Source organism: Mus caroli, chromosome 18 (genome assembly GCF_900094665.2).
Source record: "Mus caroli chromosome 18, CAROLI_EIJ_v1.1, whole genome shotgun sequence".
NCBI lineage: Eukaryota > Metazoa > Chordata > Mammalia > Rodentia > Muridae > Mus > Mus caroli.
Window position 1 is genome coordinate 59,854,447 of NC_034587.1, and position 26,515 is coordinate 59,880,961.

A 26,515-nucleotide genomic window follows, 5' to 3' on the forward strand; every position below is an offset into this window, starting at 1 on the left:
ACTCACTTTGTAGACCAGGCTGGCCTCGAACTCAGAAATCCGCCTGCCTCTGCCTCCCGAGTGCTGGGATTAAAGGCGTGCGCCACCACGCCCGGCTAGAAAAGATTCTCTTAACACTGTAAAACCAAGAGTGGCAAGCAGTCATTGAAGCCTGAACTTGCAGTGTCTTGGCTGGGGCTTTGCTGGGGCTTTTAAGGACCACCATGTGGACTGTTTATTCTCACACTGAAACCACAAGGATGTTATGTAGTGAGAACCACTTACTGACAGTACATTCTTCATGGTGATCACAAACACGTTGTATGCAATCAGCCAGTCCCAGTAACGAAGGATGCTCTTGATGGGCTTCAGCAGCAGATCCCCTCCAAAGAGCAGGAAATAGAAACAGGCCACCAAGTAGCCCATGCAAAATATGCTGATCCTGGTGGTTCCCGTGATGAAGATGATGGTGAGGACGAACCAGAAGAGGTAGCTGAAGATGATCACTTTGGACATGTCCAAGTAAGATCTGCAAAACAGACCCCGGGGCCATGCAAAGACAACAGCAGCACAGGCAAAACCAAGAGCTCTTCTTTAAGGAGGGAAACCTCTTTTTTCAACATTGAACTACCCACATGATGCAAATCATGTGCTGAGCTCTGTGCATCCCACTGCTTGCTGCATAGGAAGCCCCTACATAATCAGTCCTAGACAAATAGGTAAGTGGAGAAAAACCACCGGAATATATGCCTATCATCTCATCTGAGACTAACTTCTCACAAAACGTTTTCTGCCTACCACTTGAATATTCAAAATTCTTTTTGTCTTTCTATATGAAGCAAGTATAATGTGGTGGTTTGAATATGCATGGCTTAGGGAGTGGCACCATTTGGAGATGTGGCCATACTGGAGTAGGTATGGCCTTGTTGGAGGAAGTATGTCACTGTGGGTGTGGGCTTTAAGAGCCTCGTCCTAGCTGCCTGAAAGCCAGTCTCTTCCTGTTTGCCTTTTAAATCAAAATGTTGAGCTCTCAGCTCCTCTTGTGCCATGCCTGCCTAGGAGCTGCCATATTCCTGCCTGGATGATAATGGACTGAACCTCTGAACCTGTAAGCCAGCCACAATTAAATGCTGTCCTTATAAGAGTTGTCTTGGTCATGGTGTTTGTTCACAGCAGTAAAACCCTAAGACAAATAATTATACAGTGAAAACCATCCCAAGAGATAGGTGCCTCCTGCCTGGCAGGAAAATGAGCAATGGATTACATTCAAGGAACTAGAAATTTAATTAATACATTACAAAGGATACACATACTACATACAAAAATTTTACTAGAGGTAAAAAAAATTAATCTGCCCATAGATGGAAGAACAGTTCTAATAATTCTGCATCTGGATGTCACTGGGCCCATACAGGGTTCTTTGAGGGACTGTCCCTCCCCAGTGGCTTTACTGATGAAAGGTGAGACTGGAGTATAAGACCCACATTTTTCTACAATCATTAGCAGCTGTGTCTGCTTCCAGAGCCTGGGATTTAGGTGACAGGTATTACGGTGTCTGGCCAGCACTGTCCTCTGCTTGATCACCCCTTCATTGAGGGCTTGCTCTGAAAGGTTTCCCTCTTGGGTTTATGGAAAAAGATCAGAGACTAAATTCTGAATTCACTGTTTGATTCATGGGCTTCAATTCTATAGAAGGTTAATAGATAATCTCCATAATGTAAGCTCCGGCTTTGTGAGCAGTATTAGAAAACAGGGCAGGACTTGGTGCATTTATCAGGTGAATGAACTATTGACATTACTGATTTGAGGAATAAAATTAAAAAATATATTTATTTTGGGAAAAACTGTAATCCTTCTTTAGTTTTCTAAAATAAAGGCAGGAGGGCCACGGTTGTGATTAGCAAACCTGCCGGCTTCTTACCCAGATAAAGTGGAATGTGACAGTATATACTCTGGCCATAGGTGGCTGGAGGAGTCAATCTCTGGTATGGCTCAATGGAAGTAAAGTACTTGGAATGGAATCTGATGCCTAGATCCAGCAGGCAATGGAAGTTCCTTAAGTAATGCATGTGGGGTATGGGGTCAGGACAATGTCATCGGGGAATGGGGACAAGAACAGAATCAGTTAGAAGGGCTTTGCCCCTTGTGCTACACTTTAGAAGAGCAGATATGACAGATTCTTAAAAAGTGACAGCTGCATGCCACCTGTCTCTGGAGTCAGAAGTTGGGGCGCTCCACACAGATGCCATGTATACTCTTAATGTCTGTCTGTCTGTCTGTCTGCCTGCCGATGCCATATTTTCCCAACAGAAGTCGGGGATGACCACTAACCCAGGAGCCTCAGAGGCTGGCAGATCAGGCCTAAGTCACAAAGCCAGATCCCACAGTGCTGTTAGGCTACTACACTGTGGCTATAGAGAGTTTAAAAAGCCTTCCTGGATGAGGATAGCTGGCGAGCCTGACACCAGACAGGCCTTTGGATGAAACTATGCCTGGAAAACCCAAAAAATACAGAAAGAATGTACCAGGAGAGAAACTGGGCTGGTATTTCATCAAAGCTGCCATAGAGAAGCTCAAAAAGGCAAAGCTGGGTGTCACCTGACTGGGAAGAGGGAGGGGCAGATAGAGCTGTAAAGGGATCCAACACAGGGATCAGGGAGGCAGGACATATGGACAGAATCACTCAGGGAAGCTCTGGGGGCTTCACTCTTTAGGCTCTTGAACACACAGGTGAGGAAGAAGAAAAACAGGAATGATAGAAGTGGTGAGGAGGAATAGGAATGAGGAATGATGGAGAAAGAAATGAGGAGGGGTTCTGAGGAGGAGGGACAGGGATGGGTGTACTTCAGGAGGAACAGGGATGAGGAAGGGGGTGGTTAGGTAAGAGTAACTAGGGTGAGGACTACAGGAGGGAGAGATAAAGAGATCAAAAGATAATAAGGGGAGGGAATGGGGAGGGATGAGAATGAGGAAGTGTAGTGGGGATGAAAGATTTAGGATGAGGAGAGACAAGTAGTTAATAAGAGATGCAGGGGAGAGAGTGGGTAGATGAAGGGTAAAGAAAATAGAGAGGGAAAAGGGGGGAGAGGAATAAGAGGTTGGATGAAGAAGGAGGAGGAGAGAGGGTAGATGAAGATAGGAAAGGAGTCTCCCTGAAGGGATGCCTACTGGGATTGTTGACCTACTACAGTTTCTGTTGGAAGAAGAGACTGAGGCTATTAATGACATTCTGTGTGGACAAGAGGGACCCAGATGTATAACTCAGAAGCTCATCGGCTTCTGCTGTGGTTCACAGAAAGAACTGCAGTAAAGAGGCAGCTCGGATGACATGGCACACCAAGACTGCCCTCAAAGAGATAGAGCTGCCATTACCTGCAGTGAATGAAATCTGGTACAGGGTTATGCTGGCTGAATGAGGCTGCGTCAAGGTTCATGCAGATCTCGACATTGTCCCCAGCCATGATGCGCACGGCTGCCTTGTTTTCGTCCTCAAAGATCTGTCGTTGTAAGGAAGCACACAGGAGCAGCATGAAGTCATCTGGCAAGACAAAAGCAGCCACTCTTCAGGTTCTGAAACACCACATGCAGTCACCGTGTAGCTTGTCGGGGCCTGAGCTCCTAGGTCACTTGTGTCCCCCAAGGTGCATGCCACTCTCTAAGGTTGGAACCAAGTCCCCATTTCCTGATCTCAGTATGGGGGCAACGAAGTGAGTATAAGAAACACAGGGCCAGCATTGGTGACATCTGGATGCCATCATATCCAAACACTAGGTGCCTGTCTCCACAGATCTTGGGGTATGGTACATTTTCATCTAGGGGTGTTGAGGAAATCAATGGAAGCCTGGCTTATCCTCTCACATGAGCTAGATACAGACATTGCTATACTCTCTGCTCACCAGCTCCTTTGCATCTGTAACCCGACTCTTGTCAGTGCTTGCACTGAGGGTGTGCCAGAGCAGGTGGCAAAGGCAGTCAGGTTGTGAACAGTCATGAACAGGGAGGGCTTTGAGCTGCTCAGAGCAGAGATGTCCTGGCCAGGTCTCTGGGCCACTCCCAAGGCACAGGTAGCTTCCTTGACTTTAAAATCAGCCTGAACCTTCTGAGGCAGGGGAGTCACTCTGGAATTTTCCACAGTCCTGCCACCCCTACTGTCCCAGAAACACTACTCCACCCATCCATTTGCTTGCTGTTCTAGAAGGCTTTTCATGTAGCTCTCCCATGGCTGACATCTGAGGCTCCCCAGTGCTGCCACAGCCTTGTCTTTCATCTCGGTCTACCTGCCATGGTAGCTGGAAATGGAGTCAACATGCAAAGTTCTCTCTCTAGTCTATCTATAAAGAGGCAGGCATATGTGAATAGAGGTATGGAAGTAAGTTACTTCAATGTTGATTTCTGCCTTTCCCAAATGGAACTGAACAAGTAGATGCTCTTGGTGACTCAAAATATGAACACATAAGACAAGCTTCAGTTGGGGAACTAAGAGCACTAATGCCTAACACTTGAAAAATAATGAGCAAATATAAACCAAATACCTACATCCCATGGTCCCACAGCGGAAACACTTACAGACAAGAAACACGGGGTTGGGCCGCACAATGAAATCCGGGAAGTACAGCCACTTGATAATGTTATCATTGAAGTAGGCTCCTTTAAATCTCCATGGGTAATCTGCAATGGGCAGGGATGAGCAAGCACAGTCAGTTCCCTGGTGTCTCTGTACTTCGCAGTGGTCCACTGGCTATGGCTGTTGTTATGGGGAGATGCTCTAGGCAGGATGCTCACCTCGGCAAGGGGCAGGGGGGATGCCGATGCAGACAAAGTACTGGAAGGTGATGATACAAGCCAGGAAGCAGCAGTACTTGGGCCAGACCTCGGCAATGGCTTTTCTTCTGCGTCGATACAAGACACCGATCAACCAACAGGCATGAATCATGGCGTAGAAGTCCATTCGCTGTCCAATTACATTCACGGACATTAGGAAACAGGTCTGTATAGGGATTGTTACAAGGCAAGAAAGATTACATTATTCAGAAAGAGAAGTGACAACAGATACCAGTGCTCCTTAGTCTGTCTGCATGGGTACGTGGGGAGCCTCACTTTAAATGTAGGGGGCTTTTCTCAGTACCCCCTTGCTCAGAAATAATGACATGGAGACTTTTATATTGATTAATAAACTTCAATATACTATTCTGGGAAGTTTCTGGGCAATTCTAACCTAACATTCTATTCTATTCTAATATGGTCCTTTCATGTGGTCCTTTACCTATCATCTTGGTCTTGCCCTGACACTTACTTCTTCCTTTGTGAACTGATGGTGTCTCCTCTTCTACCCACTCCCACTCTCCTGCCTTATCCTCTCCTGCCCAGCTATAGGCTATTCAGCTCTTGATCTAACCAATCAGGAGGTGATGGAGAACAACACTTTCCAAAATACCTAGTCATGGGTCATACCAAAGCCTGGGCTCCAACAGATCTCTGGGTACAGAGATCAGCATTTGAATGCCCAGTGCACAAAAGCATCCCCCAAGGCCTCATGGATGAGTGTTTTTCACCACGAAGATAGAAATGCTGTGTGATTCCTTCTGTGAGAACTGACTGTGCCCTTCACAGTAACTGCTTCAACAGAGTGAAGGGTGACAGCTATGAGGTCCTTGGGAAACATCACCATTGCAAATTTGTTCCTTAAGTCCATCATAGATTATCATTATTGAATTCCATTTTCCCATTTACTCTGTTACTATTCTTTCAGCACCATTTCAGGGCACAAGAGTTCACCTTTCCATCAACCAAAGAGTGTACCTGGAGGGATACATGGCTCCAGATACATATGTAGCAGAGGATGGCCTTGTCTGACATCAGTGGGTGGGGAGGCCCTTAGTCCTGTCGAGTTTTGATGCCCCAGCATAGGAGAAAGCTAGAGCAGTGAGGTGGGAGTTGGGGAGTGGTTGGAGAAGCACTCTCATAGAGGCAAAGGGGAAGGGGGAGAGGAGGGATGGGATGGGGGAGTTGTGTAGGGGTAGCCAGAAAGGGGGATATCATTTGAAATGTAAACAAATAAAATGATTTAAAATAAAGAGTTCACCTCTCAGTTTACACATTCAAAGTGAACGCAAAGACAGTGAAGTCTATTCTTAATAAGAAACCCAGAGGATTGTGGATATATGTTTAAATGGCCCAGGAGGCCTAGGGACCAAGTACACTTGTGAACTTGAGCTGAGCTGACCCACCACTCTCAATGGCTTTGTGAATCACAAACTGGAGTTGTGCAATGAACCCTCAGCGATCATCTAGCCCAAAGGAAGGCTTTAAATGGTCATGAAAAGAAAACAAAGACATGGGCAAGAAAACTCACCTCTAGGCCAAACTTGTAGAAGAAGTAATTTACAAAATATTTGGCACAATTGATAAGCCCATCATCTAGATGTAACCTTGTGATGTCATGAAAGATAGTTTTAGACACTGGAGCAGTCAGGTTGTTTCGGCCTCGATAGTACTCCTGATGGCGGTAAACGGTGACTTCGAAGGCCAAAATCGCCAGCATCAGGAGGTTGTTCTACAAACAGCAAGGAAGAAAACACATCTGTGTACACTAAAGGCTCTGTGATTTGATAGTTCTGAACAATTGTAATAATTCAATCATCGTTTTGCCTTCCAGATGTCTCAAAAGGCAATGTTATATTAGATCATACCGGTACTCATTATAGAATTGAGCCTATTTCTCTGTCTTATTTACTGTGGCCCTACCTTCATTATGGAAATGGGGTTAACTGTTGTGGTAACAGGGTCCAGACTCTCTGGGCACAAGACTGTGGCTGCTGTTTCTACTTGCTTGCTAAGTGCATGCCTCACACAAAGAGAGCAGCACTGAGAACTCAGGGGAAGACGTTCTTGCCTTGTTTGCCACCCTTAAGTGCAAATCAGCCCAGGGAAATATGGGAAAACCACTGATCTTGGGCAGGATGACAGTTGGAGAGAGAATCTAATACCTCTGTAGACTTGCCAGGGAGAAAGGTAAGTGGAGAAGCAAGTTCAAGATGGCCAAGTCCTGGTGAGAAAAACACTCATGACAAGAGTATTGACGAGTGGCAACAGGTGGTTTCTGGCTTTCCAAATATCAGTTTATTTTATCCTGACAGTGACTTTAGAGGAGCTCTAGAAATTACAGAATGAGATGTTTCATACATTTAAAATTCTCATGTGATCATATCTTGTGAGAGATTAGGACAACGATTAAGGTTGCTTGAGTTATTCATCAAAGTACAATGTACAAGTATGTACAGGATTCTAATGGTTTTGTTTTCATTAAGTTTCTATGACTTTTTGACTAAACTATGTATTGTTTTGTAAGATAATATGTACTCCTTATTAAACATTCAAGAGGAAGAAATTGGCAGCAAGTATTTCCTTCAGTGCTTTTATGCCTCTTTCTCACAAGTAATCATTATTGATAATTTGATAGATTTTATTTAGTGTTTTTCTTTGCGTCTAGAAAAGATGACATGATGTACAGTATTGCAAATTTATATTTTTCAAAGACCTTCACAATGTATTTTGGACTTGCTTTAGTTTTGATGTGACCACCAACTTTATGCTTTAATGTGCCGTGAGAAGCTAGTGGAGGTATTGGTTGCATTTCACTAATCTGAGTCAGATTGCCTGAGCACTTTCTCTCCAGCACAATATAAATACCGGTTTTACAATTTTAGATATGAGCTAAGAAGACAAAGTTACTATCAAGGGGGCTATTAAGAGTCTCGGGAGGGGCAGGAATCACAAACCATAACTGTGCAGGGAGGCCCATGTGAGGCACAATAAAGCCTTACCCTCAGGTAGACGAGCAAAGGCGAGGACTTCCTTAGGCCTACCCACTCAGTGGGATCAACAGGGGCACTGTAGAGAAGAGACTTGTTCAACTCATGAAGGGGAATGTTGGTTTGATTTTCATTGGGCTGAAAAGAAGACGAAACAGGATAAAAATTGCTTGTTAAAATTTAGAGCGCAGGCTTCTTTGATCAAAGGGAGTTTGGAGGGGCAGGGGGTGAGGATCCATTTCAAGTGGGGAGGATTCTCAGGTTATAAGCAGATCCAGGTCCATCACGGGGCCAGAATAGAACTGTTGTGGATGCGATGACTTATAACTTAGACAGAATGTTCTTGGTGTAGTGACCCCGGCACCAAAAATCTCCCATGATCCTCTTAAGGTCAGTGAGGAAGGCCCCCCCCCCCCCAATTTTGAGGCTCACCAAGGAGCAGTTGACAGAAAAGTTCTCAGGTTTAATGGTTTGCAGCTGGTACAACATTTTGCAGACGATGATCACACATGTCCAGACAGTGCAGACACTGGAAGCCACACGACGGAGTTTGGCATATGGCAGAGCAAATGCCCAAGAAATCAAAAATACATAGTTGAACAGAGACACCTGAAAACACAAAATCAAAAATGGAGACAAAAAAAAAATACATGGCATGGCAGGACAATTACAAGACAGGACAGTGTGGTTCCAGTTCATCAAAGGTTGTCTGAGCTCTTATGTGTGAGGCACTGCCTTAGGTGCTGGCTGTTGCAAGGATAGAGAGGTTCTGTGGTCTTGAAGATGCTATATATCTCATGAACCAGACAAACAATAAAACCAGGTAGGATCCATATGATGTAACAGTAGCTAACTTGTAAGTGTTCCTGGGCTTTTGTAATAGCACCCCGAAGGGTCCTCAGTCCAAAGATGGGGATTGACACAAAGCTAAAACAGGCTGTGAAAGATGCAAAGCACACTCAAGGTGAAGGATGCAGAAGCAAAGGATAAAGGGAAGAGGTAGTGTAGTGAGGATAGGCCATTGGCCATCAGGAGATTTTAGGGCTACTCATAGATGAGGATGGAGATGCAGCTTCAAGTCAAGCTTTGACTGGTCCCTTTGAGCCATGAAATGACACATGAACCCACTCTGTAGGAAAGGGAGACCCATGTCTAGGCCTTACATCAGAAGGTTTGAAGGGAAAATTTGCATTATATTTTAATACATGCCACAGAATTAAGGAGGAAGAAATGTAAGGGCTAGGTTAGAAGCCAGAACCCAGCTCTATAGAAGCTGTGGAGGTTTGGAGTTAGGGATTCCATAGTTCCATGGAAGCATGCGGTTCTGTGCTTGCATTAAAAAAAAAAAAAGATACATACTGGATTGCCTGGGAAGTAAAATTAGCTTGATTTGATGGCCAACTGGTTGGACCATGGCAGGTTGTTAAGTAGAGAAAGTGTGAGACATGACAGCCAGGTTTTTGGGGAAGCCTAAGTAAGTGAATTATCCCTGAGGAGATAGGAATTCCCAAGAATATGCTGATTTATGCTGATTTAAGGGGGAAGGACAATGAGTTCAGCTTGATGGTTGGCTCTTGGATGTGCATGTATTTATCAAGCAGACAGATCTAGTCAGTCCCTTGCTCTAGTCAGTCTCTCCACAGCTTACAGTTCTTATATGAATACAGAAACACCATTGTCTTAGTCTGCCAGGAACCATGCTAATTTATTTTGACACTGTCTCAGGGCTAGTGCTGCTCTCAGGTGAAAATTATAGCACGTGCTCACTATAAAACTCACTGTGTACCAGGCACAAAGCTCTATGAGCGGTGGAGAATAGGTTCCAAATCTGGCTTAGAAAGTATGAGATGGGAAAACATGAACATTTGTGCAGCATGTAGTTTGCTTCCCAACGTACTTGCCTGTCCCTAGGGAAGGCAAGTATTCTCTCTGAGAATTAAGTGCTGAAATAGTAAGGTAGAAGGAGTTTCCTTACAGAATAAACTGGGGGAGGAAGAGATGCTGTTTATAAGAGTGCCCAATCATCTACATTGTACTTGGATACAAACTGAATGCTGTGTTTTATCAAAAATGCTTTGATGAATGAATTGATTCTTTTCCCATAGTCAAAAGTAGGGTCAATTTGAATGTTAAAAAGCAAATTATATTAAAGGTATTTACTATGAGGTAAGCCTCTTGCTTCTTTTATTATATTTTATACTGAGAGCTTTTTTGTTTTGTTTTGTTTTGGTTTGGTTTGGTTTGGTTTTGGTATTTGGAGACAGAGTTTTTCTGTGTAGCCTTGGCTGTCCTAGAACTCACTTTGTAGACCAGGCTGGCCTCAAACTCAGAAATCCACCTGCCTCTGCCTCCCGAGTGCTGGGATTAAAGGCATGCGCCACCATGCCAGGCTTATAATGAGAGCTTTAAATTTTGCACAGAATTTGCTATTTTCCAAGTGATATGCAAAGACAGTAAATCTTCACTCCCAACCAGGTTCCAGGTGACAAATGTCCTGAGGATTCCTTGCCCTTGGGGTACATGTAGAATATACTAAATCCATGAATGTCCCAGACAAAGCGACAGGATGAGCTTGCTGCCTGGGTGACCTACGAGGTGACAGGAGCTCCCAACAGTCTAACTCAAGGAAAGAAAGATGGTTCAGCTGCCAGCCATTAGAGTTGAGAACAGGAGTCTCTAAACAGGAGTGAGGTCAGCAAAGGGACCCCAGACCCAAAGCCTGGGTGACAAGGAAGAGCACCAATTATTTCCAAGAGAAGCAAGTTATCTAATAAAAGAGACATGTGATTTGAACACCACATCTTCCAGAGGCTCCAGGTATTGCACTCCGGAAGTGGTGTGGACCACACCATTAATAAGAAGTCTGTGTATGTATAATAATATATCCATGACAACATTTTAGGTAGAGAGGTCTAATGTGATCCCATTTACACCTACAGAGAATGTCTAGGTGCAACAGGGAGGGTGTACTGGATGGAGAAAAGATGGGTGAAACGCTGAGAATCTCTTAGTTATCTAAGGGGGGAGATCATGTGGGTAATGGGCTCAGTTTTAGGGCTCACTGGCAGGGGGTGTCTTGGGGCACACAAGAAGCAAGGTCATGTATCGTCTATCAATCAAAGCAGTGGGTTTGTAAGGAGATCAATGTCCCATCATTGCAGATGTGGATGGGCAGTAATGGGACTTCAGGAGCATAGGCATTCACCTTCTCAATGGGGAATAGGCAGAGTAGGCAATACACAGGGCCTGGAGCTAAAGAGAGACAGAGGAATGGGACAGAAGGAGTAGAGCCAGGATATGTATCACAAGACACAGTCACCAGTATCCAACAAAGGAGAACAGGGGTGAGGAGTTTCTCCGGGGAAGGTATTTTATTGTTACAATCTCACAAATAGAAAAATGGGTCCAGTATAGAGAGCTTCTTCATCAACAGTAAGTTGCTCCAAACTCCTGCTCTCTTGCAGCATCAGGACCTAAGGGGCCCATGGGCTCATCATCTCCATGGCAACAAGAGTCTAATGGAATGTTCACCCAGAATGAATCCATGTTGTGTATGTGTGTATTATGTGCAATGAATGTGGTTAAAGGCCAGTAAATTAGAGAAGGACCAATGAAATGGAGAGGAGACCAGAGCACACATAACATGAAACAGAAGAGATAATCCAGGAGGCGAATAGTACAATGGGAATGGAGGCCAGGGAGAGTGGAGGAGAAATGGGGGAAGGGAGAGCAGCCAAACAAAATATGTATGAAAATGCCATAAGGAAGTGTGTTATTTTATATGCTAATTAAGAAAGATGAATAAGAACAAATTACAAAGATTTGGTCTGAAACCAATCCGGATGAATGAAACTTTCCAGGAAACATGGCTGTTCAGCCCCATGTTTCAGAGCAACAAGACTCTGATTATCCAGGGACTAGAGGTAGAATTTGATGCCATAATGTTCTCTGGACAAAGTTCATTCCGTTTGTTTTCTGTGCCAAGCTTGGTTGGAGTGTTGTGGCTAAACTCCTTAAAAATTGTAGGCGGTAAGCTCTTGACCTAAATTTCAGGGTGAAGTTTCTGCATTGTAACCAGTTGAAAGGCCATCCAGGAAAGTTAGAGGTCAGTGAAAATGACCAGTCCTTGGCTGACTTGGTCAAGTATAGAAGTCTGCAAAGACTATTTGACGAATAAATTGAAAGAAAGTTTGTTTCTCCATAGTAAACATGGAGGAACTCTTGAGAGAATGATGCTCCCCCCCCTTTTTTTTAAAAAAAAAAATCAAGGCCTAAGACAGAAGAATAAATCAAGTGTACCATCCACTTCATCTCTTATAAAGATAGCAAGCAAGGCTAACTCTAGCAAAGAGTTAATTATGTTCTGGAACCAGAGTATACGCCTCGACAACATAAACTGGAATTTTACTCCTTTCCTCAAAGAAAGCTTTGGGAGATCAATTCCTATGTGGTGGAGAAAGGCAGCCCACTCAGTCCACATAGGTCAGAAAGCATCCTTTGCTATCTGACCAAGCAATGTGGAAACTAAGCCATGGGGCTTTCTCTTCTGCTGGCGTTCCCTTTTCGGCTCCATCAACCTGGGGTCTTCTGTATAGTAAAGCTTATGCACTCACATATGCCTTGATCCCTGAATGTAAGGGACATTATACTATGAATGGACCCATAGACAAAGGAAATGAGGACCTGCCATGTTCTGTTCAGTCTGATAGAAAAGCACACTTGCCTCTTTCACAGTCACCCAGATAATGTACGATGAGACGATTTTGATGATGTGCAGCTCCAAGATCCACCACATAAACACCTGCAACTTGTGGAAATACTCCAGGAATTTTAGAAAGAGCACAGTGAGCCGGTCAATCACCAGGTGCCACTTGTTCCTGAGGTCTGCAAAGCAGTAAATAACAACGAGACGCGTGACCGTTTTTGGTGTTATTAGTGGGGACATTCTTGTTCCTTTCAGGATAGAGTGAGAAGCCACTCAAGAGTCACCGCACAAATTCTATAAACCTGGAGAGGAAGTATCCAAGACCGCCCCCTCCCCCCATGCCATGCTGCTGATTGTGGATGTACGTTCAAACACAAGGGACAAGTTTACTCCATGTGCCTTTTAATTAAACCAGTGCAAAGGGTTCTGGCTTGACTTACTTTCAAGACTGTGATAAATCATCTGAGCTCTCTATAAATGGCATCTTTTCACCTAAGCATTGCTTCTACCAGTGACAGATGAATGGATAAGGTTCTCCCATCTCCTTTGACAAGCATACTCTGCAGGTTGGCCGTGGGCAGAGATGGCTTGTTCCTCCTCAGAGCCAGCATGGTTTCCTGAAGTGTGCTCCTAATTGTCTTAATCCAAACAGCCATTGTATTTTTCTACCTCAGGGGCTCACATCAGTCTAGCCCTGACCTGGCCAACCCCACTGGAAGCCACATGGGATTGGTTTTGTCTTCTCATGCTTTAGTTCTGGGGTGTGCCCACCTGTAAGAGGTAGTTTTAATGTGACTATTCTTGGCTCTGAAAACTCAGGGAGGTTTTAGTTACACTGAAAAATAGTTATTACAGAGTGACTCAGATGACAGTCAATGGAGAGAAGCAATTTAGAGGGATGTACAACATAGCAATAAGGGTATGGAGGGATTTTTGATGGGACCTTTAGTAAGGGCCAAAGTCCTCTTCATTGTCATATAATGAAATTTCACACACACACACACACACACACACACACACACACACACACACAGAGTGCGACAACTGCAGTTCAGATGTGAACAACACATTTGGTTCTTGCCTTGGGTCTTCTGAGATGAGTTAGAGAAGGGAACAAGGCCTTTAAGAGTAATTTTCCTCCACTGCATTTTTGGTTTTCTGATTTTGTTTAGCAGACAACCCAGCTAAGACATGTGCAGCATTTCCCACCCTGACCCAGAGGCTACATTGCCTCCCTTTCTGAGCATTACAGCATCCTTGAGCATCCTCTGCTGGATAACACCAATAGCCATGGTGCCCCATCCCCCTCATTCCTGGTCATTACAGGTCTAGAAAGAAAGTTTTTTGAAAAGCCTTAAATACAACCGGGAACATGACCACTTTTTTGTGTTATTAGTCAGAGAATATCTCACAACTTTCAGGAGGCAATGAGGAAGAGAGCTCTTAAGTCAGTGCTATCCAAAACCTTTCAGGGCACCAGCTTGAAAGGACCAGTATTCAACTGCACAGCGCCTCCTCTAGGTTTGATAGTCTAAAAGCATTGGACCAGAACTAGCAATGTATCCATAGCCATTCCTCTCCTTGACGAGCCTCAGAATGCCTTTCACAAGAACGAGTCTCTGAAGGTGATGTGAGGAATTGTCAGTGCTCCATGCACGGGCCTGTTTTTGCTTGTAGTAGGACAGGTTCTGTGAGAGGTTCTCAACAGCAGAGGATAGAACACACCCCTCTGGGTCTCTTCCTGGGCACTCTGCCTATCTTCAGGGATTGTTAGCAAACCATCTGCTCTCTTCCCTTCCAGCTAGATGAAAAGGACCTCACTGCAGTAAGTGGAATAGTAATATTATCATTATAGCAACCGAACCCATTCTGCAAGTTTTATTAGAATCACAGATAGGGTCCTTTGGAGCAAGTCACATTGTCATTCGTGCCGATAGGGCAGCTGTTGAGAGAGGCTGATTACCTGAGCTTTCTTCTTCCTCGGATTCCTCTTCTTCATCTTCCTCCTCCTCAGACTCATCACTGTCTTTCCCAGCCTCACCCTTCTCTGTCTTCTTGACACACTCTTCTGGCCTCTCCTCCCCAGACTCTGCCAACTTCTGCACCTCAGGCTTATCAAGGCTGGCGGTCATATTCATGATGGCTAAGTCTGGGAGACTTCCTTCAGGGTGGGCCAACCTGTGAGCAGAGAGAAGCTGGGTGAGAAGAGGAAGGGGTGCCAGAAGGGAGCGATCGAGGGGCAAGTGATGGAGGCCAAACGGAAGCAACTCAGTATGTGTACAAGGACCTCGAGCTGTGGGTGTTAGCATCTCACCGCGTTTTTGTCGGTTTGTTTGTTTTAAGTTCTTTCTAAAAACAAACTGTCAACTCATCTTTGTTAGCTTTTCTTATTCAGGTTCTAGCGATTGGTCAGGAATGAGAGCTATTGACACCTAAACTTGACATTTTTTTCCTGGAGGAGAAAAATGGTCAGAGTTTAGGATGTAGAAGCATGGAATGGCGTCATGTAGAGCGAGCATTTCATGGCTTCACATGGGGGACTTACTCATTCTGGTGGATTGGTAATTTTTTCTTGATGCTGCTCAAAGTAATTGAAATAGAAAGGGAAAAAAAAGGAGATGAGAACAGAGGAGTTATAAGGATGTCAGAGATCACATTCATGCTCTATATAATCCACTATCCCATCGGGGTTATGCTGGGTGCATTGACGACCTAATGCCAAGTGCATTCCAGCAGGTCGCCAGTAGGTGCTTTCACTGCAAGTCTAGGCTCAGCAATGGTCTGAGTTGACGCGATGGTTGGTTTGTAAAGGAGAGGATACAGAGTCAAAGTGCACCACGCTCTTTACGTAAGGTTCCGAACCATCTTGCAAGAACCACGCCATTCACGTATAGCCTAAGTCTTTTCAAATCCTTAAGTAATGTAAGCTCTCAGTAAGCCTTGGCATTGGCTGATTTCATGCTACCAGCGTCTAAAGCATAACGCCAGGAGAGAGGAGCACACACTTTCAGCTTTAGGCATCTTTATCACATCCTGTCTGTGGACCACTGATGTGAACTGTGGACTCAAAGCTTCAGGGGATCCGGTAGGAGCCAGAGCCAGAGCAGAGCCAGAGCAAGAGTGCAGGGGTGGGGGTGGGGCATTTACTGCCCTCGCAGCAGCTGGGGTCCCACAGTTTACTTCATAGCAGGCAGCCCAAGTGAGGGCTTTTCCAACACTCTATTTTTGAGATGGAGTATTATGTTGATTAGGCTGCCCTCAAAACCCCCAGGCCAAGCAACCATCCTTTAGCCACTTAGTGGCTGGACTGCGGGCAAGTCCCATATGCCGAACTTCCTAATTGTTTCAACCGATGAAAAGCTCTTTATTCCTATTCAAGTTAATGTCATAAGAGACACTAGATAATACAGTGTATATTATGAACATGTATTCTGGAAACTCTAATCATCTTTTCATTTGTAATAATTATTCCACACATTTCTACCTGGTTATGCCAGAATAGATAATACTATCCTATAAGCAGGATTGTGGAATCTCAGGAAATTATTTATTTTTCTTAAACTTAGTTAAGTTTCTATCAAATAAGTAGGTCTCTTTGGACAAAGTCTGAGCTATCATCATTAATATGATACTTGAAGACAAACCTGTGGTTTGAAGATGCTGAATTGAGTCCACATTGTCCTTGGGTTTTTAGATAGTATCATAAAAATGATATTCTCTTAAGTAGGGGCCAATCAAGTAGATTATCATATGCTAGGAGCCAACTGCTAATTAAATGCAGAAGGAGTGTATGAGCAGAGTTCAGCCTAGGGGTGTAGCTGGGGATGGATTATGCTGGAATCATACTTTCTTGCCTTCTCATTTCTGGGAAGTTGAACAGTTTTAAAATGAAACACTTTTTCTTTTTCTACAACTGTACATTCACATCATGGATAACACCTACCAACCATGATTTGTCAGGGTATGACACGTATATGACATCTGCATGAGAAGTGTTTGGGTAATTGGGTGAAGTAGCAGGCTGGTGTCACAGTCATCAGTATCCACTTATTCTGGAACTGCTGTAGGCCTGCATTTTTATCATCAGAAGGACATCTGACATCAGGACAAAGTCTTTAGCCATTTAGGCTATAGAACTGTGATCTTGGATTACATTTTAAAGACAGCATAAACCTTGAACTGAAAAGACACCTTTCTAATACTCCCTGCTAATTGTAGAATGAAACTCCTAGTCACAAGGCTATTTCTAAAGCCACTACTAAGACCACACTGCAAAATTTCCTCAGCAAAGATGCTCAAAACTGCTGAATCATAGCTAGGGCACTCTGAGGACACCAGTTAAATCAGCAGTGTGGAAGAAGATACTGGAGTGAAGATTTTGGAAGGGGCTCTACACTGACTTCTAGACGCTTCTCTACAAAATCTCTGGACCAGATGAATCTGAGAGTAGAAGAGACCTGGGCTCCTCCACATGTTTATTGCACTCTGATTTAATCCATGAAGAAAGATGGGGTGGGGATGGGGCATCCTGGCATCCCTCAGGACAGTGTAATCTCAGGCATATATGATGGCTGGCACAAAAGGAAAAGGGGAGTGCGATAACTCTCTTGAGAATTTCATTGGCTGTTATCTTTCATGACACATCCAGGAAAATGTGTGCACATAAAATATGCACAGTGAAAATATTTTAAATGCCTGATTGGTTGAAGCATGTCCCTTAAAAAAGCCATGCAATCTTTTTCATCTCTCTCATTTTTAATCTTTGTCATACCAGACTAAAAGAGAATAAGATCAATAAGAATGTCAAAAGCCAAGGATGTAGGAAACAGAATCCCCATGCCTACCTACATGGCTTGGCAAAGTACTGGGCTCACCTCCTTAGCCTCAGTCTGCTGTTCTGTAGAGTGGGAACAACTAGGCCTACTGCCAAGGATATTTTAAAAATCGGGGAAGTTTCTGTGAATGATTCATATGAGGAGTAGCTGCAAAGAACTATCGTCACCATCATCTAAGGAGAGATTTTCATGCTTGGGTGTGGTCACCTGCATCCTAAGTTCATCCTCGTGAAAAAGCAGGGGTCCACATGTGCTCTTGCAGGGGTCCACTCAGTGGCAGACAGGGGACCGATTCTTCGCTTGATGATTCTGCTGCCTGCCCATTTGTATATTTAAGAAAACCTCTCTCAAGGAAAATGGCGGGCGTCTCTTTAGGAAATCCCGTCCTTCATGCTTGTTCACGGCTCTGTGTGCAGGTCCTGAACTGCACATACAGGGGGCTGCGGGCTGAATGGATCACTCTCTGCTACACAGAGCAGCCAGACTGCTCTGCAGAAAAGCCGACATCAGCAAAGTTCACTGCAGGGAGAGAGTCCCTGACACTTCAGGGTGCAGAGCTCATAATGTTTGTGGTTCTTTACTGATCGCCGAGAGTATTTAGTGTCCAGAAAGAGGACTTTCTTTAATCTGGAGCACCAGATAGATGTGGGATGAGTGAAGAGAGTCTTTGTTCTGCTTCTTGATATCAAACCATTTCATAGGTCTGTTTCCATAAGAAGTTCATTTTCACCTGTTTACCTTTTTTCAGCTGTCTTTGTGTCCTTGCTGTCCATTTATACACCTGTGTGCATATATGTGTGTGTGTGTGTGCGTGCAAGTGCGTGAGTGTGCATGTGTGTGTGGAGTGGGTGGGTGAGATTCACACTCTGAGCTATGGGCTTCTCACTATTGATTTTAGAATAAGAAAAGCTGATACTCTTCACACACTAATGGAGCAGAGGGCAATGTCTCTTCATGTATTCACCTAATTCTTCCCTTTATAGGCTCAGTGTTTGATACCCTGTTCGATCCGTACATCACATCATCCTAAGTGTGAGCTCTGGGCAATGCTCTGGAAGGCAGCCATCTTGCCCTACACCTCTGCCTCGTGCATGTTCACTCTGCAATTCAGCGAATGTGAGCGAGGGCATTCTGTGCACCAGAGACACTTTCTTCAGTGAAACAAATGATGGGACTTGAGAGCCAAGGTGGTTTAATTTAGTACTCGGACTTGGATTTTGAAAAGCTGCCTATTATATGTAGCAGAGGATGGCCTAGTTGGTCATCAATGGGAGGAGAGGCCCTCAGTCCTATGAAGGCTTCATGCCCCAGTGTAGGGGAATGCCAGGCTCAGGAAGTGGGAGTGTGGGGGGGTTGGTGAGCGGGTGGGGGGGCAGAGGGAGGGGATGGGGGTTTTCAGAGGGGAAACCAGGAAAGAGGATAACATTTGAAATGTAAATAAAGAAAATATCTATTTAAAAAGAAAAAGAAAAAGAAAAAGAAAAGGAAAAGCTGCCTATTAAGCTAGTTTCCATTCAGGAAAGTTGGAAATCTGCCATTGTAAAATCCCTTAGTCTAAATTCTAAGAATTAGAATTATCCTGATTGGGCACTTATGAAATACTCCCTGTAAATGTTCCTTTTACTGAGATAAGGAATGCGGGACGTCAGGAACGGAGACATGCTGTGGATGGGGAGTGTTCACAGTCTTAGAGGTGTCTGACATGTTTCGCAGAGCCCATAGCACTTCTAGATGATGGGATTCTCACAGGAACAGTTGATCTGTGAATTTACGCTCACACCTTATATGTATGGTACTCATTTCTCAGAATAGAATCCGAGCGAGGCTACACATGACTCTGCTTAACACACCATGGAAAGAATGAGTTCATTATTGAGGAAATAGCCAACTTTATAATTGGAAAACTCCCCACAATTTAATCATATTATTCAATTTTTTTCCCCAAGTGACCCAGTCCATGCTATCTTCTTTTACCACATACTTGGTGTAAGGTAATGTCTACCAGCCTTTGTGTAGATATATCTCTTTTTGTAATTCAGAAACTCGCTTGCCTAAGTACATTTGTCTCCTTATAAAACAACATTGGACTTAAATACATTATGCAACAAGGTGCTTACTCTACTGTTCTAATTGCGTAGGTGGTTCTATTAAGGATGCATTTTAAGGGTACCATTCTGAAGCTTGTGTTTTGAAGTAGGAGTCAGGCGTGTTTGATTAATGTTTCCTTGAGGCAGGGTATGCTAGCTTTTCTCCGAGCTCTTTCCATGAGTGAGAGATTTCACTGGAAAGGGGGTAATGGTAAAGCTGAGATATTTGTGGATTTTAGTTATCTGGGGGGTGAGTCAGAATCTTTGCAGAGCATCTCCTAATAAAACGAATGGTACACGCTTTATGAGGAACATCATGCAGAGAGCTCTTTTATCTGGACACAGGGGATATAATTAGCTGCTGAAGAGCACTAACTGGAGAGTTCCCTATTCTCTCTACCCATCAGCTAAAACCCTGAGCTGGAAGTTTTCTCTCACTCTGGCTTCCAGAAGATTCCAGAGAGTCCTAGCACAACGCTTACGTCTATTGCTTTTCTTTGCTCCCCAGCCAGGTGACAGCTAGCCAGCTAGTGACCATATTTGTATTTATTGTGGTGTGGGGACACACTGTGAAATCTAGGGATGTAAAAGATTGGCCTTTAATATTATGATCTTTCTAGCAGAACTGTATTTGGAAATTGATTTTTTTGGGGGGGAGGGAGGGTTGTTTGTTGTTTTATTTGGTGTTGTTTTTAAACCACACACTGTGGTCATTTTCCTTTCATTCAGGAGGCACCTCTCAAATACCAACTATCGAGTGGGGCTGAGGGTTCAGTGATGGGAAGTCTCCTGTGTCTGGCACAGGGCATCCAGACCCAAGGAGCGTATGCCTTTAGCAAGGTAAGACAAGCAGGGTTCTGGAAGGAAACTGTCAGGAAAGCAGCCTGAGAAAAGTGCAGCAGGAATCCAGAGGGAGAGCAGACTAGTGTCAGCAGGATATTGCGTGGATGGAACTGTATGGAGGAGGCAGTTCTTGAGCTGAGCTGTCCCTTCCATGATCAGTGAGGTGTCAAATGCTCAGGCAAGCCTGAAACAAATGCTACCCAAGAACGAAATCAAAGGGACTTACACGTTCAAATCAGAAACAACTGCTGAGCACCAGCTGAAGACCCTGGAGCACTGCCACAAGCCACCGCACAGCACCATTTGGTATCGCCACCAAATGGCTCAGTTTGCAATATACATCCATGAGCATACCTGAGGCCACCGTCCACTATCTGAGGACGCCACTCGTCATTTATAAAGCAGCAAAGGGTTTAACACACGAAGAAAACCATTTTTTTTAAATGAAAGGGAGAGAGAGAAAAAAAAACCATCAGCATACCCACCTATTTATTATTAGGTACACGCGACCATTGACTTTGGCATGGCTGCGCAGAGGGATGGAAGCCCAAGGATGCAGTGGGAGACAGGTGGGAGAGAAAGAGGAGACTGTTAGATAGAGGTAAGGGAGGGGTAGACAGTCTCTTAGGCTTTAGGAAGGTGTATCATCCACACAGACTGTGCCTCGAGGAAGAATCCGGACACCAGGATTCAGGAGCAACGTGAAGTCAGACACATACAGGAAACGGCTCAAGGATCCCACGCCTCTTCAGCCCCTGCTCTCCCATCCCATACTTTACTAAAAAGTAGGAATGCTTGATTTTGAAGATAGACATTATCAAAGAAAGTTAGACTCTGAAGATTAACTTTTGCTCCGTTTTCATACTTTAAAGGAATTCTAAGTAAACCATGAGCAATATATTTTCTTTAGAGTCTTTTAAAACTTTAGCTTAAGAAGTATATCCTAACATGACTCAAAGATGACTTATAATGACATCAAAGTTAATTAAAAGGATTTGTAGAAAATTATTACGTAACTTGTGTTATTGTTCTATTATATATGATCAGTTAATAAGTAAAGCGATATTTCTTGAGTTTGTCTACTGAGAAATTGTAATCTTTTTTCTTATGTATGACATAATTTCTCTCTATAATTCTAGGTAAAATTCCTGTACATTTAAATAACAACAAATTCTACTTCAAGTCCAAGTGATATCTGTCCACATTGAATATGTGCATGCTTACACACACATACAAGACAGGGAGAGGGCAATGGAATATATCAATAAAAACCATAGTTCTGAAATCAACTTAGTAACTACAACGAGGCCATCGATCTCCATTTGCAACCAGGTTTTATAAAGCATCCAAAAGCAAAGAGGTAAGAGAAGGCAAGCAAACAGGGAAGCCAGTCTCATCTGCGAAGATGCTTATCCTCCTCCATCATTTGGGTTTTAATGTGGTCATTGATTAAGACTCAGGACAGATTAAAAAAAACTATAGGGAGATGAAAATTATCAGTAAGAAAAATATGAGAGAATTTTTAAAAGATGCTGTGTATGCCAAATATTTAAATTCAAATTTTATAACCTTTATAGAACCTTCTCACAGAAAACCTCGCGATACCAGAGTTATTGAATTTCTCCAAGGTACTAGAAAACTGTTTCTCAGACTGTAGGGTGAAATCCCATGTAACTCAATGCCTTCCCCTTTCTTGCAAAACGTCTTTACTAAGGGAATGCTCAAGGCTGAGCCACAAGCAGAAATTAGGGGAGCAGTGATCTTGAAGTGGTTGATTAGGTCTGCTGTTTCTTAGCAAATTGACAAGCAAACGTGGTGCTGTTATAGCTGTAGAAAGAAGCCAGCATATACTTGTCCTGGGCAGTAACCCTTCCCAGAACCTGTATAATAGGCATGGCAGTACATGTGTGCTTTGAGGGAATGATGGGCTAAACTCAGTAAACATACTCGGACTGAATCACTTGGTGTCTTAGGGTTACTATTGCTGTGATGAAACACCTTGACTAAAAGCTACTTTGGTGGGGGGAGGATTACTTCATTCACAGTTTTGTATTAGACTTCATTATAAAAAGCAGTGTGGTCAGAAAATTCAGCAGGGCAGGAACCTGGAGGCAGGAACTGATGCAGAAGCCATGGAGGGGTGCTGCTTAGTGGATTGCTCCCCATGGCTTGCTCAGTCTGCTTCCCATGGAACCCAGGACCACCAGCCCAGAGATGGCCCCAATCACAATGGACTGGGCCATTCTCCTTCAATCACTGACTAAGAAAATGCTCTCTCAAGCTTGTCTGCAGCCTGATCTTAAGGAGGCATTTTCTCAACTGAGGCTCCCACTTTTCAGATGACTCTAGCTTGTGTTAACTTGACATAAACTAGCCAGCACAGGCAATTCATCTGGTAAAACCTTTGTTGAGCCTTTTGTCTTCAGTAAAACTGTGGTCCTGAAAATATTTACTCTTTTGTACAAATTATAGCCTACATCCTATTTGATATTAGAAAACCCAGACACATGGCAACAAGAATAAGAGTGACAGAAAGTCTCCACAAACAGGACAAATATTTAAAGAGAAGAAAACACACATTGAAGGGAAGAGAGGGCTTTGGGAACAAAATAAAATAAAAATAAAATAAAATAAAATAAAATAAAATTTAAGTCATCTAGCAATGATCAACAGTTAAATATTACAAATGAAGATTTCTCTATTATCTTTCTCTTCCTCCCTGTCTCTGTCAATGTTTGTCTCTGTCTCTGTCCCTGTCTCTGTCTCTGTCTCTCTCTGTATGCAACGTGTTTGCTCTGCTTTTAATTCACTTTATAGTCTAGGCTGGCTTTGAACTTGTGGCTATATATCCTTTTTTGTCAGCCTCTCAAGTGATGGGATTATAGGCATGTGTCAAGCTTAAAATATGTTTCTAAATTCTTTGAATATGACTTTTGAAAAGTCATCGAGTATTTATAGTTAAATTCAGCACAAATACTGTCAGAATTCAATAATAAATAGTTTCAGCAATGAGTATCTCAGCATAGTGTCAAAAATGATCAAGTCGTGATAATTTCCAATAATTGAGAAGTGTCATCGAGGGTGATTTTCCCACCTACAATTTGTCTATGGAGTTCCTTCAGTTCTAACAACCACTCAGTTTTGAGCACTGAAAAGAAGTAAAGGAAGCAGGAGTTACCTAGGAGAGTTTGGCTTGCCTGCCCTATCTACACGAGGGCAAGTTTACATGGCAACCAGCAAGCATGCTGGGGAGTCTCATGGCTCTGCTGCGTGGGACACACAACACACACACACACACACACACACACACACACACACACACACATACACACACACCATCAGTGAGAAGTTCAAGGTCAAGGTTAAAAGTCCAAGTTAGCTTCTAACTGAAGCAGAATTCCAGAGCGGACTTCTCCTGGATAAAGAAGGAGAGACTTCTCCCATTAGCTCACCTGTAGATGGTGTTGTCTTCTTTGCTGGGGATGGACTTGAGGTCTGTAAGTTCCAGGAACCGATCGTGGAAGTAGTGGAGGTGTAGGATGCAGACGAGCAGAAAGGAAGTGGGGATGAATATGCGAGTGAACAGTTCAGCGACCGTGAACTGCTTCAGGCCGAGGTCCTCGAGCCTGTCGAAGAAGACGAGAAAAGCAAGAAGCTTTCTGGACACTACACTCTGCCCTCTCCCTCACAAACCACAACACTTATCCTCTTAGCTTTTAACATTTACCCCCTCTCCCACTATTCACCAATCCAACCAGCCTGTCTTCTCAGCCGTCAGTACCAACTCATTGTAGCAGAAACCAGCAGCTACGCCCTTATTTTGTTCCAGTACTAATCCTTTTCTAATAGTTTTGGGGTCAGCGTCTCATACGTGTCTGGTTTTCTTTTTAGCCCCACCTCCTATCTGTACTGTACATAGCGGCAGAATTGGCACTAGATTCAGTTTAGGGTCCCTTTTCTTGTACTCTTCTTGGTCAATCCCATGAACTTATCTGCCTTTTTGTTGCCCAAATGGACATATCTACTAACAGCACTGTGATTTCCAGTGCAACTAGACCCACGTTTTCTACTGGAAAGCTACTCCATTGTGACTTCAGACTCAGCAGTGGCCTTGGTTTCTCTCTTTTCCTTGGCAAAGCCATTTTCCACTCTGTCCTCTCCCAAACCATTAAATGGTGCAAACATCTGCCTTACGCAAAATTTAGACATCAGGAAGCATCGCTGCTTGTTCCTGTCATAGTCACTGTACTGGCTGGTTTGTGTGTCAACTTGACACAGGCTGGAGTTATCACAGAGAAAGGAGCCTCTCTTAAGGAAATGCCTCTATGAGATCCAGCTGTAAGGCATTTTCTTAATTAGTGATCAAGGGTGGGAGGGTCTATTGTGGGTGGGCTGGTAGTCCTGGATTCTATAAGAGAGCAAGCTGAGCGATCGAGGGGAAGCAAGCCTGTAAGCAGGACCCCTCCATGGTCTCTGCATCAGCTCCTGCCTCCAAGTTCCAGTCCTGACTTCCTTTGGTGATGAACAGCAATGTGGAAGTATAAGCTGAATTAACCCTTTCCTCTCCAATTTGCTTCTTGGCCACAATGTTTTGTACTGAAATAGTAACCCTGACTAAGACAGTCATGCATGTTTGTTTCATCTGTGGACAACTCTCACATCCAATACACACACACATCCGTTATCTGTCTCTACCCTTTACCCAGTCCAAAGAAGATCTTTCTATTTCTCCCAGGAAAGTTACTCAGTGCATGTGATGATGTCATTTTCTTTCTGTTTTTCATAAATCACACTTCCTTAGCTGCTCAAGGATCTTACAAGATTTGAAGAAAATTATAATGGCAGCCACCATGCAGGAGGAGCTGCAGTAGGCAATTGAGCATCCTGGAGAGAGTCCACCATTTGCACAGCTGAAATGGGTGTACCTTTGAGAGGCACAGCCCCAGGGGCTTTGTCTCAGGATTGCTTCTGGCTATTGATGTGCCTTCTTATGTTTGTCATTGCTATATTTCTTGTATATCTGGCATGCTGTGATTGGACGTGGGAGACTCTCACTGCCTAGAGCTTGGTGTGATTTCCTCCTAGGGGATAGCCCACTCTATCGTGCACTTTCCCTGCAGATCAGCATGAAGATGAACTTTCATAAAATAATATTGTTTAGATGAATTAATGATTTTACAGAATTCCTAATTTGATTTAAATAGCTTCAGGAAGTTAGAGTAATTGATAGAAACTTTAAGGAGATAGTTTAAGTTGCTTTGCCAGAAAGATATGATAAAGTTAGAATTAAGAGCAGAATGTGCCCCTCCCTTGTAGACTAGTAAATAAAGGCTTTGTAGGTTAGAAAAGAAATACAGTGAGCTTTAATGGCTTACAAGTACAGAATTGTACTTGGAAGAGAATAATAGGTTTGGTTCAAGCTAATGATCAAAGAAAACATGCATTCTAGGTTGGGTTTGAGTTCCTGCATCTTGTTTGTAATTTAGAGATAGGGCCACATGTTTCAGTGTGCACCATGAAAAGACAGTATTATGAATAAACAGTCAATAATTCTGAGTCTAAGAATAGAGAATAGATGATTAGCTAGTTTAGCTAAACAAGGCTTCAAAGAGACGATGTAAGATAGGTGATGATCTGTTTCTTGCTAAATACAAATTGTCGTCAGCTAAACACAGGAAATATCTTGCTACTATAGATTGACTTACTTAAACTTTGTTAATTAATGACAAAAGAATTATTGCTTTGGGCTTATGATGAACTTGTGGAGAGAAAAATTGATGGGAAATGTTCAGTTTGATATGAGTTTCAAAAAAATCCATGATCAATAATTTTGTTGTAATTTTCTTTTATGTAGTGATGTTAATCTGTAAAGAATTTGTTTTGTGGTGATTGTTTTTAGAGAATATGTAACTTGTAGCTATGAGGTAATATTTTTCTTACACAGAGAACTCTTTCTTAGGTGGTATCAAAAGGCTAAGAGAAAAAAAATACAGTTGTTTCAAGCAGCTTGTTGGAGTTTATTACATCTACCAAATGTGTATGCATACTTATGTATGTAAAGTTGGTTGGAGCTTTGGCCCATCCACCCAGTGTGTGTATGTGTATGTGTATGTATTTATGTATGTATGAATGAATATAGGTATGTACGTATATGTGTGAAGTTGCTGGAGCTTGTCATGCTTCAACCTCCCTTTCCCTTCCTCTCCTCCCCCTCCCTCTCCCTCTCCCTCTCCCTCTCCCTCTCCCCCTCCCCCT

At 43.4% G+C, this 26,515-nt stretch overlaps 1 protein-coding gene across 2 annotated transcripts in view; it reads right to left on the reverse strand.

The window, feature by feature from the left end:
- Nucleotides 1-26,515, reverse strand: part of Piezo2 (piezo type mechanosensitive ion channel component 2) — a 357,120-nt gene that overhangs the window by 62,128 nt on the left and 268,477 nt on the right. For both annotated transcript variants that reach the window (XM_021150566.2, XM_029472160.1), the window contains exons 17-26: nt 23,713-23,886; nt 14,459-14,673; nt 12,514-12,674; nt 8,223-8,399; nt 7,803-7,928; nt 6,332-6,532; nt 4,762-4,966; nt 4,546-4,647; nt 3,352-3,517; nt 265-508 (exon numbers count right to left, since the gene is read on the reverse strand). In XM_021150566.2, coding sequence (XP_021006225.1) covers nt 265-508; nt 3,352-3,517; nt 4,546-4,647; nt 4,762-4,966; nt 6,332-6,532; nt 7,803-7,928; nt 8,223-8,399; nt 12,514-12,674; nt 14,459-14,673; nt 23,713-23,886 — 1,771 coding nt within the window. The remainder of the gene's footprint in view (nt 1-264; nt 509-3,351; nt 3,518-4,545; nt 4,648-4,761; nt 4,967-6,331; nt 6,533-7,802; nt 7,929-8,222; nt 8,400-12,513; nt 12,675-14,458; nt 14,674-23,712; nt 23,887-26,515) is intronic.